Raw genomic sequence first — 22,328 nt, 5'->3', positions numbered from 1 at the left:
ATTTGATCCAAAGATGTTTCATTTATCTACTTGAAGACTACTTTTCTCTTCCCAATTTGTGGTAATGATTTTCATGCAACTTCATTTTCTTAAAAAGTTTGTTTCCTGTCAGGTTTCAGTTACGAATAATTTTTTATTTTAAATATCTCTATATAAGTTATTATGACTAAATTTAGTAGGCTAAGAGCATCACAGGTTTTTCCTCTCGCTGAAAATCATGAAATTGAAAAATACTATTTTGTTAGGAACTAGTACATTAAGACTAAGACTGTATGAGAATTCAGCTTAAATTGATGTTCCATATATTAGTCATAGAAAAATAATAATTCCTGTCTGTTGTTTTTACCTCTGTGGGTTTTTTAAAGTTGATTACATTCCATGTCCCCCTACCCCCACGCTAAGGAGTAGGGGCTTGGGGGCGGTCCTGTTGTTATAGTTAGAAATACATACCCTTTTTTCTCAAAGCAGTAAAATAGAGCTGGGTGTGGTGGTGAATGCCTGTAATCCCAGTGGTTCAGCCCTAGCAATTTAGCAAGACCCTGTCTTAAAATAAAAAAATAAAGTGGGCTGGGGATGTGACTCAATGGTTAAGTGCCTCTAAAGAAAAAAAAAAAAAAGGTAAAATAGATAAATGAAGAATTTGGTACTTTTTCTTTCCGTTTTTAAATTCAGCATTTGAACTGTAGAAGTGAATTGTTTTTTAGTTTTAATCTTCAAAAGCATATACTCATGTCATCTATTTTGAAATATTAAATAACAGAAAAAAAACTAGGCGAATATTCAAAGAAGGTGGCTATGAAACCCAAACCTTTGTCAGTATTAAAATCTCTTGAAGAAAAATATGTGGCTGTTATGAAGAAGCTACAGTTTGGTAAGTTGAAATTTTTCATTTGCTAAGATCTCATTATCACTTTTTAATAGTACTATTGAAATATGTTCTAGTAAAGACTTTAAGACTTGCTTGTCACAAAAGTTATTTTTAGGTGTAATAGGAATTTTTATCATCTAACTCTTCAATTTATATCTGTATGTCTAGTTAGTTCTTGATAATTGGAACTTTGCACTTAAGTAGAAGGACTGTAGATGATGAATAGATCATATTAGCACCTCTCATAATGCTGTTCTGTAACTATAAACCAACACTTAAATTCCACATTTGGATGAGTTACTTTCTGTGCTGCTTTTCCATTCTTGAGAACCAGCCCGAGGACTTTTGACTATATCAAAAAGAACATTGAAGTGGGCTACAAAAAAATCGATTTTTGTCATACCAACTTTAGAACCTCAGCAGAAATTATTTAGCTTTTGCTCTATTTATGTCTCAGGTTTTTAGTAATGATGGTAAGAAATAATGTAGAAGAAACTTAGACTTTAGTTTGGAGTTTGGTTAGTGTGATGAGATTACAGCTCTTTGCCTTAGTTTGGCAGTCTAGTCTTTTTTTTTTTTTTTTTTTTTTTCTTCCACTTAGGGTAGATTTACTTGTATTTTAAACACTTCTTTTGAAGAATCGTTTTATTGAAAAAAAAATTTTTGTAAGTAAGAATTTACTTATAAAAATGGGACCATTTACTTTGTTTGAATGAATTTAAGCATTGCCAAGATCATTGATAGCTTATTTGGATTTATTAATTTCTATAGTATTTTACCAAATAGTTCTATTACTTCTTGATATAAACAATTTATCCCCCAAACGTGGATACTTTATAAAAAACTAATCTTCATTATGTTGCTGCTGTTTCCATGGGTTAGAAACTCAAGGATTATGATTAGCTCAGTGTTTGTCTCAGGGTCTATCATGAGGTTATAGTCAAGATGTGGACTGGAACCTCAGTCATATGAAAAATGCCATTGATCGGAGGCCTCTCCTTAGGCTCTGGAGTGCCTTACGCATCAAAGCTGACAAATCTTCCCAAAGGAAAAAAATTGGAAGCCTGGTGCCTTTTGTGATCTAATCTTCAAGGTTTCACATAAGTATCTAGTGGAGCTGGGGCTGTAGCTCAATGGTAGAGCGCCTGCTATTCACGTGTGAGGCACTAGGTTCCATCCTCAGCACCATATAAAAATAAATATATTGCATCCATCTACAACTTAAAAAAGAAAAATTGAAAGAAAATCTACTACTCTCTTTAAGAAACATACTTCAACTTTCTTGTAATTGGAAATATTTAGCCACATTCCATCTCTATAATTTAAACTTATACTTTCAATGGAGAATGCTTGGTTTTGCCAATAGGAATGTGTTTTTGCATCGCTATATATGAGAGATTCTGATTTACCTCTTATACATTTAGTCCTGTGTTCAGAGCCCTTGATTAGTGTTAGCCAGGACGGCTCTCTTAAACCACATAAAATCACAAACTCCCAGGTCAAATATAATTTTAATCATAATCAAGTTTTGCTATTCATTGAGTTTCATAATAATTCAGAAAAAAATACAAGTGTTCTATTGATTTTTTTCTTAATAAGCTGTATTTTCTACCTTATATCTCATTTTTTCATTGACATGATTCTTTTATAACTTAATTTTTATTAACTGCCTAATAGTCCTTTATATGACAGACTCATTTGTTGAGCCCAAAATTGGACTTTTAGGTTGTTTCAGGCTATTTAATAACATGCAACATCTCAGAGGCTGTCATTGCATCTAAATATTTGTGTGCATTTAAAATTAATTGCTTGGGACAGATTTATAGAAGAAAAATTGCTTGAGTCAAACAAGATGTGCATTTTTTTTTTTTTTTTTTTTTTTTTTAGCATCCAGCCATTTTAATAAAATTGTGGGATTAGTAGACCCTGTCTGTTCTCTCTATGGATATATGATATAAAATTTTCCTTGTGGTATGAGAATAGACCCATTTTTACATCTGGTTGATTGCTATTTATGAAATTCAAAGGAAATTTATCCCTGTAGTGCATTACAAACCGCAATGGTGAGCACATGAAATTAGTTTATAGGTTTACCAATAGGAACTGGTCAGTGGTCTTTTTGTTTTTTTCTGAGACACAGTGCATTTGGTTAGTAATGGTCATATGTACTATGTGATAAAATAAACTTGCAATAGTACTTATTAAATTCTGCTTATACATAATGGGTAAGCCGATGTCATACACAAAATGAACCAATTTTTTTTTCCTATTTGAAAGATTTGTTAAGGATTCTAACACTTCTTTTTAAACACTACTGCACACACCTGTGACAGTATTTATAGGTCTTCCCATTACTCTATTGTAAACCCAATTTACTCTAAACACATTACTCTCTTCCCATTACTCTGTATTGTAAACTCCTTGTGGACATATACAGTTTCTTCTGTGTCATCTGACTCAAATCATCTAGCCTAGAACCTACATTTACTGAATTTTTACTAATTGTAATATGCATTAAATATTTTTCTATTTATTTAGAATTAAATTGTCGTAATAATACTATTTGCCCTGATGGTTTTATATTTAAATATAATTAGTATTTATAATTTATTTAGATATCTTTGTTTAATACATTGGTGAAGGATAGAATTAATCTGAATTATAAAATTCAAGTCTTTTTCCCTCCTATTGTATACATACCTTTCATGAGTAACTTTTAAGTCCTTTCAAGTCTGCCTAAATAAATGATTTAGAATAGTACTTTGAGCATAGTTTTTTTGTTTTTCCTTCTGAAGCCAGTTACCTAATGATCTTTTCATTCTAGTAATGTAAGTTTTAGCCTGGCATTTCTATTCTCAAATTTCAGATCAATACAATTATTTATAGATCCTATTTTTTAAAAAGTGAAATATAGTGAGAATGCTTTCTATAATTTCATATTTTAAATTGTTTTGATAAAGTATTACATGACACCCTTTTAATAGATTATTTAATACTTTACATTTAACTACTTGGTATATCTACCATTGTATCCTCACTGTAGATTAAAAATAATTTCTTGATTTTACTTCCATTATACATCCATTCATCCAACATGTTATCGTAAGCATTTCTAGTTTGTTGTTTTTCCACATTACAATCCTCTCCATTGTGATTGGAAGATGATACTAGTGATTTATTTGTGATGTTTATCATTATAACAATTATATTCCATTCTGGTTCTTTTTTGTTGAGTGGTCTTTTTGTTTGTTTGTTTTGTTTTGTTTTGTTTTTTTCTTTTGTAGATACATTTGAGATGGTTTCTGAAGATGAAGATGGGAAATTGGGTTTTAAAGTAAATTACCACTACATGTCTCAGGTGAAAAATGCAAATGATGCCAACAGTGCTGCAAGAGCCCGCCGCCTTGCTCAGGAAGCTGTGACTCTTTCAACCTCACTGCCTCTGTCATCATCCTCTAGCGTGTTTGTACGCTGTGATGAGGAGCGACTTGACATCATGAAGGTAAAAGAAACACCTCTGTCCCTTATCTCCCTGGCTAATCTAAGTATTCAAATATTCATCAGAACTATAGAAATAGAATGCATTTTTAAATGTAATGAAAATTTTTGTGACCACTTTGGATTATAGTGAAAGGAGTCTGTTCTAATGTTAGTTCAGGGTATGTAGGTCAGACTGATGATGAACTCATGTTTTCTCTCATATGCAGAAGCTAGAGAAGAAACAGGTAAAGAAAGGTGGGCTCAGGCCAGGGTCTTATGAAAACAGAAGGAAATCGGAAGAAAGGGACCGGGGGAAGGAGAAGGGGAAGAAAAGGAGAAATACTAGGGAATGATATTGGTAAATTACAATGTTCTATTGTGTGCATGTACAGATATATATCTCACCATTAAGTACACCTGTAGAGAACCAGTGAAAAACATGGAAAGAAATAAAATAAAAATTCAGAGAAAAATATCAAAAAAGCATCCATCCTTGTATTTGGCCTGTCACAGTTTTAAAACACAGTATTTAAGGATTTAATGCTGATCGGTAGGAAACAGAGGATTTCTTTCTTATTATCCAGGGAAAAAATATCATGTTTTATAGTATAACTTTGTTAGTTATTAGTCTTTTTAATTTTCTTTTCCAGGAAATTTATATATTTACAAATGTAAAGGCCTATGAATAAAGTTATGGCAACACAGAAATTTATAATCTGTACCTTTTATGTTTTAACACTCTGATGATCTGGCCTTAAATTATAAGACAGTGCTGCCTTAAGAAAATCCTAAAATTTTGACACCTGGAAAAAAATTCTTTATGATTTAAATTTATGGGTTAAATATTCTGTCTTTCTCAAATGGATAGCTGGAACTGTTGACCCATTGTGTTCTGGGAGCTTTTTTGTTTGCTTACTTGTTTTACTTTTTGGATAACTTTCTGTAGAAACCTCATAGACCTTGCCTGTTGAGCCACATCTTATTTCTTCTGACAAACAATGGAAACCAAGCTGGGGCTATAGCTCAATGGTAGAGTGCTTGCCTAGCATGCATGAGGCACTGGGTTCAATCCTCAGCACCACATTAAAATAAACAAATAAAATAAAGGCCTTCTATCTGTCTACAACTACAAAAAACAAATTTTAAAAACAATGGAACCCTTCATAGGATTATTGCCTAGGAAATTATTTTATCACTAAATACACCATATGAGCCATACTGGGGAATTGATTCTGCTATACTTGAAAGATCCCAATATAAAGCCCTTAGCATTTATCAGTGTTGTTGCAGAATGAGACGCTAGTGCCATTTGCCCTCCCACCACAGCTCTTAACAAACAGTTTTGTTGCTCTTGTGTAACATATCTTTTGATTGACTCAAAATTCATTAAATAATTATTGCATTCACTATTGGATCATCTGCTGTATTTTTTTTTAACTACCAGTAACTCTTAGGGAAACACCTGCTATTCTCTCCAATGTTTTTGTCATATTAATATGAGAAGATGTTTTTCCTGTTATTATCCTAAAGAATATTAAAATGCTGGTAACTTATTTGAAGATTTAAAGCAGATATCTTCATACCTTGAGATATGGTAGTGAATGTATGTAGAATCTCAAAATTATGGAAAACACTATAGAGAAAGTCATGAAGCAGAGCTCTCAAAAGAAAAAAGGAAGTATTTTACTCATTTAACGGGTATTGATATTAAAGGTAAACTTTCTTGGTGCCAAGAAGGCTTTTTTTTTTTTTTTTTTTTTTGGTGGTGTTGGGGATTGAACCCCAGGGCCTTATGCATGCAAGCACTCTACCAACTGAGCTATATCTCCAGCCCAAGGCATCTTTTTTAATAGCCCATTTTCACCAAAACCAAGTCACTTTAATTCTAACAACAAAACCATTTTCTCATCCTGCTTTTATTTTTAACTTCCACTTTTATTCTGGTAGAGATGTATGTAGACTCTCAAGACAGGGTCTTGTTTCTTTAAGTCTTTCTTATCTGGCTTTAATTTTCTAAATATCAGCAATTAGGAAGTGACCTAGGCCTCTGTGTTTCTGTCAATATCAGGTTCTGATAACTGGGCCAGCGGACACCCCCTATGCAAATGGCTGCTTTGAGTTTGATGTGTATTTTCCTCAAGATTATCCCAGTTCCCCCCCTCTTGTGAATCTAGAGACAACTGGTGGTCATAGTGTGCGATTCAATCCAAACCTTTACAATGATGGCAAGGTAATGTAATTATAGTCTTTTGTTTCTAATGCCACTGTATTGGATCTAAAGGTTTTTTTTGTAATTGGAACAAAAATTTTGTTTTAGTCATATTTGTTCTGAGAAGACATGGGTTTCTTCATGCCTCAGTTCCATATATGCACAGGATAGCTTGAAGAGTAAGAAAATGATCTGAAAGGGCAGAAACACTAGTCTTATGGGTGATCCTAGACCAGTCATTTCCTTTTTGAATCATGAGGAAACTTAGTCACATGGAAGTAGAATAATTTGCTCAAGGACGTACTTCTCATTAGTAGAAGAACCAAGACTGGACTTTTTTTTGGTCTTCTGACTTTTGGCCCTTCAATGTATCTGTGGTCACCATGTCTAAGTGATGCCACCACCTAAACTGAGCGATGGCAGGCTAAATTTTAATTTTAATAAAATGTTGTAGGTTAATATTTTTACTTAACTTCAAAAGAGGTCCTTATGTTACCTGGGGTGGGGTGGGGGGAAGGGCAGAAACACTTATTGTGTTAAGAAATTACTGATGAACTAACTTACGGAGCCCATTCTGTAGCCAACTGCTGAGAGCTTTCCCCACTTGGAATACTGCTGAGCCAGTGTCTAAGATGGTCTCTTAACTGTCCTTATTTTCCATATCTCCATTTTTAGTCATCTTTTCACATAGGCTTAGAAGTAGATAAATGGCAAAGCACCATACCATCAACTGTTTCTTTTTTGTAAATCATGCCTTTTTTTTTTTTCCTTTGCCATCATAACTACCACATTTGTGGACTTATTTTTAAAGTTTAATGAATGTGAAAATGTTTTCACATATTCTGTACTAAAAAGGGAGATGCATTCCTATTTTTTTAAAAAACTGACAAAAGGGTATAATAAAAATAATGTATGAGAGTAAATCGTTTTTTATTCTTAATGACAGTAAGTCTTTTTAAAATTAGATTTAAAAGAGCAGTTATCACTTTTGAAAATTATTTTGGGCAGTTTGATGGAATTTTGGTGGTAGTTTTCATGGTGAATATTTAATGTTTAAAAATCAACACTGGGTGAGAAGAAATGTATAGACTTTACAAGCAGATGCTTCTTTGTTAAGCACTTGATATTCTCATCATCAATATATTTTATCAAAAATATCCTCAAGGTTTCTACTGATTTCCCTTTTAGATTTGAAAGGGAAATTACCATATTAATATTTAAAATTAATATTTAAGAAATTAATTTTAGCTAGGTACAGTGGTTCATGCCTGTAATGCCAGTGACTTGGGGAGACTGAGGCAGAAGAATCACCAGTTTGAGGCCAGTTTCAGCAACTTAGCAAGACCCTGCCTCAAAAGGGGAATGGGGGAAGCTGGGGATGTAGCTTAGTTGTACCGTATCCCTGGGTTCAATCTGCAGTACTGCTCAACACTCCCCCCCCCCCCAATAAAAAAAAATAGAAAGGAAGGATTTAAAAAAAAAATGATACATAGTTTAGTGGTAAGGGATAAGGGTTATGGAATTGGGAGTCCATTGTGCTGAATTATATAGTCTTTTTCCATCATATTTGTGTGTTCCATGAATCACATAATTGTAAAAGTTACTTTTAGTTGTTTACTTTTTTTGGTGCTGGGGATCAAATTCAGAGCCATGTGCATGCCAAGCAAGTTCTGTACCCATGAGGTACACTTCCAGGCCCTAAACTTATTTTTAAAGTTTGCACACTAGTACTTTCCATGGGTTTGTGGCTGTCACTCAGTGCTCAGTGGTAGAGTACTTGCCTGGCATGCTTGAAGCCCAGAGTTCCATGCCCAGCACTGCAAACACACACACACACACACACACACACACACACACACACAGACACAGAGAATATCATGGGAATGCTCTAATGATCAAATGAGATTATATCCATAATAGTAATTTTAATAATACACAAAGCTGTACAGACATAAGTCTAATTATTAGAAACTATATGCTAAATGTGCTGGTGCACTTTGAATTACTACTTTCACACAGTATTGAAAGAGTAAAGAGAAGGATCTCTTTTCTTTTTAAGGGACTATTTACTTTCTACATTTATTGCCCATTATATGAAATTGCAAATTTATCATTAAATATTCACAAATCTGGCCAGGTACAGTGGTGCACGCCTTTAATCCCAGCCGCTTAGGAGGCTGAGACAGGAGGATCATGAGTTCAAAGCCAACCTCAGCAATGGCGAGGTACTAAGCAACTATGCCAGGAGAAAATAATGTAGTATGCTGCTATTTTTTTTTTTTTTTTTGATCACAAGAGTAATTTGTAAATACAAATAAAATGTCCCATTTTAACCTGCATTCAGTATATTGTTTTGAGTTTTGCTGTCTAAGTGAACAGTTTCTAATGTGTCAGAAAGTGTGTTCTGAAGAACCCTGGGAATTCTCAAGACCTTCATGGAATCTGTGAAGGCCTTCCTTTTCCACCTTCTTTTTTGTGGGAAGCCAGATTTGACCCATATATTTCAACCTAAACAACATTATATAGCAAATGGAATGTAGGGGTGGATATAAAATCAAGTTCTCTTCTGTTAAGCCATAGCCCATTTTCAGAATTTACCAAATTCAGAAAGAAATTTGTAAAAAAAAAAAAAAAAGTGTAAAAACTCGTACCAGTTTCTCTCACTAAAATTGTCTGGTTTTAGGGAAAGTTATTCATGAAAATATGTGTGTACATGTAACAGGTGCTGGCTCATTCTTCATTATGAATAAAGTAGTGCTACACAGATTTGAATCACATGTGAAAATACCAATTTGTTCTTATAGGCTGACCTTTAGGGGTTTCTTAGGGGACATAAAACTAAAATACCTTGACATGAGAGCATTTTATTTTTACTTCTAGGTGTGGCAGTCTGATTTTAAGTACTTTGAATTCTTTTTTCTATTTTTTCCCCTTCTTCAGGTTTGTTTAAGCATCTTAAATACGTGGCATGGTAGACCGGAAGAGAAGTGGAATCCTCAGACCTCAAGCTTTTTGCAAGTAAACAAAACTTCTGACAGTTTCATTTACAAAATAAGCATATATGTTTGAAATTTTTTTTCTATGACCAAGAATAAACATAGTAAACCCAAACATGATAGAATGATAGGAAATAAATATTAAAAAGCTGATAGGTGGGCTGGGGATGTGGCTCAAGTGGTAGCGCGCTCGCCTGGCATGCGTGCGGCCTGGGTTCGATCCTCAGCACCACATACCAACAAAGATGTTGTGTCCACCGGGAACTAAAAAATAAATAATAAAAAATTCTCTCTCTCTCTCTCCTCTCTCACTCTCTCTTTAAAAAAAAAAAAAGCTGATAGGTGAGGAGTTAGTATTATGGAATCTCATCTAGAGCTTAAAGTCTGAAGTTGGGGCATTAGTCAGAATTTTAGTTTTGTCAAAATTGCCTTTAAAAAATCCCTAAGTTGCTCTTAATATACACTACCGTGGAGCAAGATGATATCAGTAGGTTTCTCCTACCTTGCAGGTCACATTTTTAGGGTTTACTTGTGAATTTAATACAATACTGGTATTATATATTTCTTCATGTCTAATCTTGTTCTATTATCTTATAAAAATATGATATCTGAGGCTCACAAGTGCCATCCTGGAATTCATAAAACGCGTGATTTATAGGCCTTATTTTGTAGAGCCTTTGACACAGATTTCAGAATCTTGAATTTTTTAAATTTCCACAAGTCTCTTGAGCATGTATAATAAGTATGTTACATAACGTTCCATTTGTCCAAATTGTTCAGAATCCCAGCAAAGAGATAGGTACAAAAGCATGCTGATAATGAATAAACATTATTCCTTGTTCATTTAGAAAGCAGTAACAGTCATTGTTGGTACATAATATTTTAAATTCCTAGTTACAGTTTAGCATTTCTTTTAAGAAAGTCAACTGAAAGTTATCCCCATATAAGCCTTCCAAGATTGGCCTACCCTGAAAGATTCCTTTCCTGCGTTCTTATTTTGCACTAGGTGAAAGAAGATATGAATAAAAATGCATTTATTTACTTACAAAAACATGTTTAAAAAACACATAAAAGGTAATGACTTCTGTGACACCTAGTGATATGCCTGAAAATATTTGTTGTTATCAAATCCAAACTTTATAATTCATTGTATTTCTTTTTCCTTTAGCAAATAGCAAATTATATCAACATAATTTCCTAAATGTAATTTTTTTTTCTGGTACACAAAACACCCATTCTTTATGTTTCCTTTAGAAGACTTCCTTTAGAAGCCTATCAAATAGGGTATGAATTTGAAGTAAATTTTAATTTATTTGTCTCAAAAGGGATAAGCTTAAATAAGTAAATAGTGATCTTTTTTTATAGATTTATGATAAATACTTAATTTAGAATATTTCTATGCTTTTATAGAAAAATGAGCATTATATCCTATTTGTATTAATAGAAGAAGAAGATTATTTAAAAGGGGCAGTGACAGAACTAATAACTATGCCCTGGATTGCTATTTTAGAAGAGTGAGATTTGATTTAGGGGAAAGTAAACCACTTTATTTCAATGGTATATATAGTTACAGAAAGTTTAGAAATCATCAGATCTTTGTCTCACATTGTAAAGATTAAATTTTTCCCCCTATAGTTGACCTTGGCCTTATTTAGAAACAGGATCTCACTGAGTTGCTTAGCACCTTGCTTTTGCTGGGGCTGGCTTTGAACTCACAATCCTCCTGCCTTGGCCTCTGGAGCCACTGGGATTAAGGCATGTACCATCCTGCCTGGCAAGATGCTCATTTTATTAGTTGATGTCTATATAATGTTTTTATGACTTTTTTGGTTATCATGCCAATCAAAATGCAATTGTTCTTAATCCTTTTTCATTTATGAAGCAGGCAAGTGGTATCTAATGTTTCTCTGGCTTCAAAGATATTAACTAGGCATATAGCTATATTAGCTAAAATAGTACACTACTAGGAATTAGCTGTGTGTTAGCAAGATAGCAGTTTACTGATAGTGAAGATGTTATCATTGTGGCTCTTATTATTCTTGTATTATCATTCCTTCATTCCTCAGGTTCTAGTGTCTGTCCAGTCCCTTATATTAGTTGCTGAGCCTTATTTTAATGAACCAGGATATGAACGATCTAGAGGCACTCCCAGTGGCACACAGAGTTCTCGGGAATATGATGGAAACATTCGACAAGCAACAGTTAAATGGGCAATGCTAGAACAAATCAGAAACCCTTCACCATGCTTTAAAGAGGTATGTTCAATAAAATAATGAAATACTTTATTAAAGGCATTAGAGAATGTGGTTTGTTAGTTTTACTTGCCTTTAAATGTAGAGTATGTGGTATACTAACTCTTAGTTTTTAGAGTTAAAACTATCTGTAATATTAAAGAATGGGTAGAGTTTAGAACCACATATATTCTGCTGGGTGTAGTGACGCACACTTCAATTCCAACTTTTCTGGCTACTGAAGCAGGAGAATCACAAGTTCAAGGCAAGCTAGCCTGTCTGAAAATGAACAGAGCTGGGGATGTAGCTTAGTGGTAAAACACCTCTGGGTTCAGTTCCTAGTACCTAAAAATAAAAATCAAACCACATAAAAGACATCTGACTATATTTGAAATATTTAAAGATAGTTTTTCTTTTTCTTTTCCTTTTTTGGGTGATGCTGGGGATGGAACCCACAATCTTGCACATGCTTGACAAGTACTCTACAGTTGAGTAACATCCCCTGCCTTATTCCTAATTTTTTTTTTTTTATGGTTACCGTTCTGCTAGCAAACTTTCTACACATGTCACTAAAATGTTCCACACTAATGTATATATGTAAACAGTAAAGAAAAGATGTTTCCTTTAATACAAAGTTATCAAAGTTATATAATAGTTTCTAAAAGCTGTGTTGATTCTCTCAAGTGCTTTTATTTCACTATTTTCCAAGGCAGGGCTCTTTTCTTGTGACTAGTTGTCTCCATAGTCTGCCTAAACATGATAATACTTTTCACCTATTATGTCAAAAGCATACTAGATCTTGTTTTTATGGTACTGGGGATTGTACCCAGGGGCACTTTACCACTGAGCTACATCCCTAGTTCTTTTTATTTTCTTATTTTGAGACAGTCTTGTTAAATTGCTAAGGCTATCCTCATCTTGAGATTCTTTTGACTCAGCCTCGTGAGTATGGGATTACAAGCATGCACCACCACACCTGACATCTTGTTTTAACTGTCTCCCGAAACAGTTTTCTTTCTTAAAATTGTTTCCCTTCATCATCAGTTTCTGAGACTGACTAGAAATTGAACAATATAGAGGAAGAAAATCAATGTTTAATTTTTTGGAGTGGTGGTGGGGAGGAATCAAACCAAGAGCCTCACATGTTGGACAAGCACTCTACCACTAAACCACATCTCCATCCCTAACTTTTCAGTATATAAAACTGAATCATGATTCATCATTCGTTTCCTCTATAAATGATTTCACTTACATAAAGTTCAAAAATGAGCAAAGTAACTTAGGCTTAAGGAAGTCAGAATAGGAGCTGGGGTATAGTTGTGTGGTAGTGTGCTAACAAGTACATGGCCCTGGATTTGATTCTCCAGCCCTGCAAAAAAATCAAAAAGGTAAGCTTGGACAGTGTATTCCTTGGGATAAAGATTAGTGGTGAGAGGAAGCACATGGGGAGCTTCTTTTGTGTGTGGTAAGATTCTGTTTATTATCTTTGGGTAGAGGTTAGTTTGGTTTGTGCACTGAAATAAAAATGTATTCAGATGTACACAGTGGTTTTTGCATTTTTCTGTGAGTTTTAAACTTCTGTTTTTAAATGTATTAAAAATATTTAGTCAGGCTGGGGTTGTGTCTCAATGGTAGAGTACTTGCCTAGCATGTGTGAGGCATTGGGTTTGATTCTCAGCACTGCCTATAAATAAATAAAGTCTATTGACAACTAAAATAAAAAATAAAAATTGTATTTAATTATATCTTACTGGTTTTTACATAAAAATTTTCTTCCCAAGAATAAATATAGGAGACTCAGTAGGAGAATGACTTATAAAAAAGCAAATAAGGGGCTGGGGATGTGGCTCAAGCGGTAGCGTGCTCGCCTGGCATGCGTGCGGCCCGGGTTCGATCCTCAGCACCACATACCAACAAAGATGTTGTGTCCGCCGAGATCTAAAAAATAAATATTAAAAAAAAAAAGCAAATAAGTATAATTACCCTTCTGATTCATTAGAACCAATCCTACATTAATGAATTTTCTTAATAAAATGTGATTTGTTTCTCTTTTAACTCCTCTGGGTTTTTGTTGTTGTTTTGTTGTTTAATTGTTTTTGTTTGTGTCTTTTAAAGTACCTTTTTCTGTTGCACTCATCTCCCCTTTGGTCCCACAATTAGGGTTTCTCATATCAAGCTGTCTTAACTCATTTTTTAGTCCCCATAATGATCAATCTCAAAAACAGTTAAACACTGGGGTTGTGGCTCAGTGGTAGAGCTCCCTGTCTCACACATGTGGGGCACTGGATTCAGTCCTCAGTACCACATTAAAAATAAATAAATAGGGGCTGGGGATGTGGCTCAAGCGGTAGCGCGCTCGCCTGGCATGCGTGCGACCCGGGTTCGATCCTCAGCACCACATACCAACAAAGATGTTGTGTCCGCCGAGAACTAAAAAATAAATATTAAAAATTCTCTCTCTCTCTCTCTCTCTCTCTCTCTCTCTCTCTCTCTCTCTCTCTCCCCCTCTCCCTCCCTCCCTCCCTCCCTCCCCCTCCCTCCCTCCTCTCTCACTCTCTCTTTAAAATAAATAAATAAATAAATGAAATATAGGTATTATGTCCATCTACAACTAAAATATATATATATTTTTTAAAAAACAGTTAAATATGATAAAATCTCCTTGGTCTTTTATGGCTATATTCAGTCTTCATAATAATTTTTCCTATATAGGTATTATCCCCCTTTCTTTAGGCCAGAGAAGCTCATTGCACAATGTAGGACCTCAACCAGAATAGAGAATAATGCTTCCAAGTTGAAGTCTAGTTTTTAAATTTAAATTTGTCAGGAATAGACTCTTTTTCTTTTCTTTTTTAAATATTTCTTTAGTTTTAGGTGGACACAGTATCTTTATTTCACATTTATGTGGTGCTGAGAATCAAACCTAGTGCCTCATGCACGCTAGGTGAGCGCACTACCACTTGAGCCACATCCCCAGCCCCAGGAATAGACAAAAATTTTCAAATTTGGCATTTTTTTGTTTGTTTTTTATTAAATTCCAAATGTAAGCCACAGTTACTACAAGGAAGTTGAACTTCATTAAAGTAAAATTGTGTCCATAGTTAACCAGAAGACAAAATCCAAAGATTAAGAATTGTGCCATGTACAGAGCTTCATTCTGATTTCTCTATGAATTCCCTTGACATTGAGAATATTTTAAATAGCTATTCTTTTTTTTTTCCTCTTTTTTCTTTTTTGGTACTAGAGATTAGTCCAGGGTCACTTTTATCACTGAGCTAAATCCCTAGGGGTTTTTTTTGTTTGTTTGTTTGTTTTGTTTTTAAGACTTGGTCTCACTAAATTGCCAAGGTGAGCCTTAAACTTGTGATCCTACTGCCTCAGCCTCCTGAGTTGCTGGGATTACAGGAGTATGTTAACACACCTGTCTTTTCTTGAATAGCTGTTCTTTGAGTTCTCCTTTAAAGATAAAAATTTTTGTCTTGGCAGTACTTTGGAAATCCCTTTCCCCTGGTTATTTACTTAAGTTCACCTTTTGAGTATATTACATCACATGTATCTTGTGCTGTCTGGATAGGATTATTGGAGTGTCTGTGTGGGATTGGACGTTTTCTTCTGATGCAGATTTGGGTATTTCAGCACATTTCATTTGGTATTAGGGAAGAATTCCTGCTAATGATGCATAGTTCATGGAATTAAGTTTTATAGACAAAAGAAAATTGCAATGAAATCTAAAATGTCATTTTTTAAAAATGTCTACATACTTCATTTTAAAATTCTGATGGTAAATGCATTCTGTTCTATTGCTTCCCTCCCTCACCAAGGTTATACACAAACATTTTTACTTGAAGAGAGTTGAGATCATGGCACAGTGTGAAGAGTGGATTGCAGATATCCAGCAGTACAGCAGTGACAAGCGGGTGGGCAGGACCATGTCTCATCATGCAGCAGCTCTCAAGGTCAGTATGCTTGCCTAACATGAGCCTTGGTGATGGCTTGGAAAGAAGAGTTGTGTGTGCATTGACTGAGCAGTGCCCACCAGGAGGTAAAGAAAAGGAGGGCACCAAAGAAAGTAAGTTTAGGTCGGGCACGATTGAAGCAGGGGGATCGAGAGTTCAAAGCCAGCTTTAGCAATTTAGAAGCCCCAAGCAAAAGGGCTGGGGATGTGGCTCAGTGGTTAAGCGCCCTTGGGTTCAATCCCTGGTACCAAAGAAAAAGAAAAGAAACAAAGTTTATTAATGTTAAGTTCATAACACTAGAGTACTATCCAAAAGTCTATGGTAAAGATAATGTTTCTTTTCACAATGGATTGGCATTTCCTAAAATTAAAAATGGGTTCAGGGACCAGGCCAACAGTTTAGTGGAATTCTTAAAAAAATGACTATAACAAGTTGGCTGCCTGAATGACTTCTTTTATTCCTTTAGCCTTTACCTCTACATCTTACCTTCTAGAATTGTATTACTTGGAATAATGAGGGAGATGTGAGTTGTTGAACCTCTGATGGCTGATTGGTGTCAGTGTCTATGATACAAACCTATTTTCAGGGAGAAACAATTGTTTTCACCTTGGGTATTCACAGAATGGAAATGTAAAATGTGATGGTTTCATAGACTTTTTTCCCCCATGCATAGGGATCATTCCTTTTAAATGCCACCTTTCCTGCTTGCAAATAATCTGTTTTTACTCACCTGAACCTTTTATTCTCTACCAGTTATCTTCTCTCTCTCTACCTTCAATTTTTTTTACTTCTTCTAATTCTAAAACTGTCTTCATTTAAAACAAGAATTAAGGGCTGGGGATGTGGCTCAAGCCGTAGCGCGCTCGCCTGGCATGCGTGCGGCCCAGGTTCGATCCTCAGCACCACATACCAACAAAGATGTTGTGTCTGCCGAGAACTAAAAAATAAATATTAAAAAAATTCTCTCTCTCTCTCTCCCCTCTCCCCCCCCCCTCTCTCTCTCTCTCTCTCTCTCTCTCTCTCTCTCTCTCTCACTCTCTTTTATAAAAAAATAAAAAATAAATAAAACAAGAATTAACAATGATAAAGATTTGTTAGTTTTGTCAGTGCGATTTTTAAAATTATACCTAACTTTTCAGGCTTGTGTACAAAAATGTTTATGAATGACAGACCTTATGATGTCTGGGATTTGCTTCAAAACAAAAATGAGAAGAAAGTGGTGGAAATATAAATGAAACAAGACTGGCCATGACCTGATAACTGAGGCTAGGTGGTGGATACATGGGAGTTTATTTTGCTATTCTGCCTACTTTGTATATGTTTAAAATATTCCATTCTTAAGAGCTTTAGGTTTTGACTTGCATCCCCCTAAACTAGTTCTGTTTTGCTCATATTCTTATAAAACAGTTTATCTTCTTTCATTATCAAACAGGAGCAATTAATGCTTTTTGCCATCATTTTTCCCCCCTTAATTAGTGAGGTTAGGGTTAGTGTCTATAACCATGCAGTTGTCTTACCCTGTTTCTGTCTTATACCTTCAATCAGAATTTAATCTCCCCAGGCTCAGAGATTATGTCTTATTGTGCTTATTCCCCGCTTGCCTGCCTTTCTCTCTCTCTCCTTCTCCCTTTCTTTCCCACCCCCATTCATCCATCAGTCTGTCTGTACATGCTGGAGACTGAACCCAAGGACACCCTACTACTGGGCACCTTCCCGCCCTTTGCATTTTTTTAAATTCAAGATAAAGATCTCACTAAGTTGCCCAGGCTGGCCTCAAATTTGCAATCCTCCTGCCTCAGCCTCCTGGGTAGCTGGGTTATAGGTGGGCACGACTGCACTTGTCCCATAGCCTTTATATTGTCAGTGTTTTACACAGCATCTCAGACATAAACATTGTTCTTTACCTGTTGATTAATTTTCAGAGTCGGCTATTGATAAAACTAATTTTCAAAGACCTTGGTATGATTATATAATGTCATTTCTCTCCCATCAGAAGTTATAAAGCAACACTTTAGGTTTGTAGACAACTACCCACTCTCCTAATGTTTACATATTTCTGTAAATGTCAGTATGGAATAATAGTTATTTATTCATTTGCTCAAATTTTTAAAAATTCTAATGGTAAAACTATTTCTAAGGGCTTAGGTTGTGGCTTAGTCTAGGTAAAGTGCTTGCCTAGCATATGTGAGGCACAAGGTTCAATTCTCAGCACCAGATATAAATAGATAAAATAAGGGTTCATTGACAACTAAAAATATTATAAAAAATTATTTCTAAGATTTGTTCTGGGAATAGACAATTAATATGAAAAACATTTGTAAACATTTACATTGAGCCTAGTACTTAATACTTATTTTTATTTTCTCGCAATGGGTTTATTTTTATTTGATTTTTGCAATACTGGAGTTCAAATCCAGGGCCTCACACATACCACTTTGCTACATCCCCAGCCTCGGTGTATTTTGATTTATTCTTTTGTCTTTCTCTCAAAATACAGTAGAGACAGCATATATGATAAGTCAAGGGGTTACCATCTTTAGTTTTTTAAAATGTCTGTATTGAATTAATGATGACTTGTAAGTCATCAGTAATGCTGTATCTGACAAGGTTTATGACCTGGTTGTGTCTGTGGGCACGTTACTGAGGACTTATCAGCAACTATATTTATTTGGAGTTTGGGGACTCTTGCTAGTTTTTTTTTTTTAATTGCTTGTTGTATAAAGTGCCTGTAACAGTGGCTAGCATAAGGAAACACTCAGCAAATAATTATAAGCCTGATGCTTTGGAGTTTATTTAAACCCCATTCCTTCCTTGGTGAATCCTAGAGTTTACTGTTCTAATGTTAGCAATTTTCTCTTATTTAGCGTCATACTGCTCAACTTCGTGAAGAGCTGCTAAAACTTCCCTGTCCTGAAGGCTTGGACCCTGACATTGCCGATGCCTCCGAGGTGTGCAGGGCCACAGCAGGTGCGGAGGATGCGCTAACACATGACCAGGTCAAAGCCAGCAGCAGCAGAGACCTGTCGAGCGACTTCCAGCTATGAGCTGCATTGACATGGATTTTATAGAAACAAAGGCTTCGAAGCACAAGCCAAATATGTCAATATTTGTATGTAAGAAACTAATTATGTAATAGGTAATGAGACTTAAACTATACTATGCTCTTAAGGAGATCCAGTTTAATTCAAGGTGATCTTTTATTTACCTGTACAAGAGTGTAAACTTTTTGTGCTTTTATTTTTCAATTGTGAGAACCACTGATTGGTGTGTTCAACAAATTTGTGTATACAAAGAAATGGATAAATCACTGATATATAAGGGAAACTACCTTAGGAAAGAATGTTTACTGAATGTTTATTTTATTTTATTTTTTTTTTTTTTTACTGTAGAGTGAGGGATTGTTAACAAAGAATATATATTGGTCATTCTTACAACTACTATTTAAAGTCAGCAACTTTTCACTGAATTTGATAGATTTTATGTTTGGCCATATCTTCATGCTCATATTTGATTTCTGAAGACCTCCTACCTACACGTCAATAAAAGTTAAATGGACATACTCCCTCTTTTTTGATTTACTGGTACATTTTAAAAATAATAAATCTGCCATAAAATGCATTATAGCTGGAGACTTGCACTTGTATGGATGAATTTATTACATTCAACGTATTTAATTTTATGCCTCCTAATTCTAAGATGCTGAAAAAAATAAATGAACATGATTTTATTCTATGCCAAGATTTGGGCCTCCAAATGTATCCATTATTTGAATTTTTAAGTATATGAAAAGGAATGGTCAATTGGAAAAGTCACTCTAAACTGATTTTTTTTTTTCCTAAAGGGCTCCTTTTTTCCTGGACTATCTGGTTTTATTGCTAAGTCACATGTATGTATTAACATCAAGGCTCTGTAGAGGAGAGAGGCTGTCCCTCTCTGGTGCTGTTACAGTACATTCTGTACCTGCCATATAGGCTCATTTTCATGCAAATTCTTCCTAGAGCCAAATAAATAAAGACTTAGGTGAATTAGTATGTCTTGTTTCTAAAATGGTTTGCCATGGTGTGGAATGCTGTTTCTACAAAGAATTGGCCTTTTCAAGGCCTAAGCATGGGGGAACAAAAGGTGTTTTTCCCAGATAGTCACCATAAAGGAAAGCTGAGGTGACTCCTGATAGTATGTATATAAAATAAAGTAGTGTGTGGGAGCCTTGAATCTGCAACTGAGCAGGAGATGGTGTATCTGAAACAGTGAGTTCCTCTCTGAAGAAAAAGGGGAACCAGGGAACATGAAAAACTCTTGGGAACAAGGCACAGAGGTCTTCACACTTTGATAAAGGAGTTAAACAATGTGACCAGGAAATCAAAGATTCTAAAACAAAATAGTGTTAAGGTCTGGTAGGTGGTGAGCTACACCAAGAGTGACAGAACAGTGACAGTCAACTCACGACAAGAAAAAACTGTATGTTAGCCACAGACATGCTGGCTAAAATCTAAGCATAAAATTGCCAGCAGTAAGTAAAAGGACAGCCATCAATCCTCCGTATTATTTATTTATTGTTTTTGTTTGTTTGTTTTGTGGTGCTCAGAATTGAACTCGGACCTTTGCACATTGCTAAGCAAGTACTGTACCTATTGAGCCACATCCCTAGCTCCCTCTCCGTGTTATATGTTGTAGTTGTAGTTGGTTGGTTTTGTTCTGTCAGGGTTCCATTGGGTCTGAAAGATAAAACTGTCAAGTGTATTATTTGTGTCCAATTGTGGATTTTAAAACCTCATTCAAATTTGTGGTTAGGTCAGTCTCTCTACCAGTCCTCATTGGACATTAGAAAGCTTTATAGAATGAAAATAACAATATCTGTGCTCTCCGATCTAATCTATATTTTTAAAACCAAGACTGAAAAATTGAAATGATAACATAATGGTCCCATCTGGAATTTTTTTTTTTTTTTTTTTTATATACTGGGGATTGATAGGGCTGAGATTGTGGCTCAGTGGTAGAGCGCTTGCCTAGCATGTGCGAGGCCCTGGGCTCTATCCTTAGTACCATATAAAAATAAAAGAGATAAAATATTTTAAAAAAATACTTGGGATTGTGGCTCAGTGATAGAGCACTTGCCTAGCATGTGTGAGGCACTGGGTTCGATTCTCGGCACCACATAAACAAATAAATAAAATAAAAAAGTTCATCAACAACTAATAAAAATACTTAAAGAAAATACTGGACCCATCTGATTCAAATGTATGATATGTCAAGATCATTGTACTGTCATGTGTAACTAATTAAAACAAATTTTATTTTTTAATTTTTTTTAAAGAAAGATTGAGAGGAGAGAGAGAGAGAATTTTTTAATATTTATTTTTTTAGTTTTCGGCAGACACAACATCTTTGTTGGTATGTGGTGCTGAGGACCCGCACGCATACCAGGCGAGCGCGCTACCGCTTGAGCCACATCCCCAGCCCCTTTTTAAAATATAAGATGAGGGTTGGGGATATAGCTCAGTTGGTAGAGTGCTTACCTCACATGCACAGGTTCCCTGGCTTCAATCCTCAGCACCACCAAAAAATAATAATAAAATATAAGATGACAGGCTCTCACTAAGTTGCTGAGGCTGGCCTCAAACTTGTCATCCTCCTGCCTCAGCCTCCTGAGCCACAGGGAATCAATGAACATTTGAACACTCATCTTGTACTAGGTGCAGTTTCCTGCACTTGAATGAATAACTGACATGAAAGCATAATATCTGTGCAGTATGTAAGTTCTCTTTCAGAGTTATTTGCAGGATAACTTGGGAGCATAGAGGAAGGGTATTTACCTTAGGAAAAATATTGACGGGCACCAAGGTGATATGGTCAAGAAAAGCTTCCTAAAGGAAGATATCACAAGTCTTGAAGGATGAGGATAAAGAAGTTATCCCGACATGAGAAAAAAAGGAGAGTTAGGTTAGCAGCACCATGTATTAGGAGGGAATTGCCAAATGGTTTGGCAGGCTCTGCTGGAGTGGAATAGACATTTGACAGCTTGGGGAAATTATATATTGATTTGAGAATTCCTCATTTCATGTTCCCAAGGTAAGAAGCTGGTGTGAGGTGAATATGAGGTCCTGGGAGAAGGGTGACCTGGGTGCAAGAGCACATGCAGAGAATGAAGAAATGTGGAAACCAATAAAGCAGGTCTCTTCAAAAAAACAGCTATGAAGTTATCTAAAAGAGATGTCATCCTACGTCCCTCTGCAGTACTGAGGATTGAACCCAGGGCCTTGCACATGCTGGGTTAAGTGTTCTGCCACTTACTCCCAACCCCAAAGAGAAATTTAACTGCTGAAATATCTTTCTAACATTAAGACTAAAATCTCCTGGGGCTGGGGTTGTGACTCTAGTGGTAGAGTACTCACATTGCACGTGGGAGGCCCTAGGTTTGATCCTCAGCACCACATAAAAATAAATAAATAAAGGTGTTGTGTCTAAACTACAACTAAAAAATTTAAAAAGACCAAAATCTCCGAAGCCAGACAAATACAGGAAATACTGTGAACATTTTTGTCTTCAATGTCTTCTAAGTTGGTTTATGTGGTGTGAGGCGAGATACTG

General features: G+C 35.3%; 1 protein-coding gene across 10 annotated transcripts in view; it reads left to right on the top strand.

Annotated features, from left to right (window-relative positions):
• The window catches only part of BIRC6 (baculoviral IAP repeat containing 6), a 218,837-nt gene extending 199,357 nt beyond the window's left edge, over positions 1 to 19,480 (top strand). For all 10 annotated transcript variants that reach the window (XM_081265581.1, XM_081265578.1, XM_081265577.1 and 7 more), the window contains 7 exons: positions 761 to 871; positions 4,153 to 4,370; positions 6,417 to 6,578; positions 9,498 to 9,575; positions 11,620 to 11,808; positions 15,606 to 15,740; positions 18,605 to 19,480. In XM_081265581.1, coding sequence (XP_081121707.1) covers positions 761 to 871; positions 4,153 to 4,370; positions 6,417 to 6,578; positions 9,498 to 9,575; positions 11,620 to 11,808; positions 15,606 to 15,740; positions 18,605 to 18,784 — 1,073 coding nt within the window. In that variant the 3' untranslated portion in view covers positions 18,785 to 19,480. The remainder of the gene's footprint in view (positions 1 to 760; positions 872 to 4,152; positions 4,371 to 6,416; positions 6,579 to 9,497; positions 9,576 to 11,619; positions 11,809 to 15,605; positions 15,741 to 18,604) is intronic.
• The last annotated feature ends 2,848 nt before the right edge of the window (positions 19,481 to 22,328 follow it).

This window comes from Spermophilus citellus (assembly GCF_964194105.1).
Source record: "Spermophilus citellus genome assembly, chromosome: 13".
Classification (NCBI taxonomy): Eukaryota; Metazoa; Chordata; class Mammalia; order Rodentia; family Sciuridae; genus Spermophilus; species Spermophilus citellus.
This window is presented reverse-complemented; position numbering and strand designations above follow the sequence as displayed.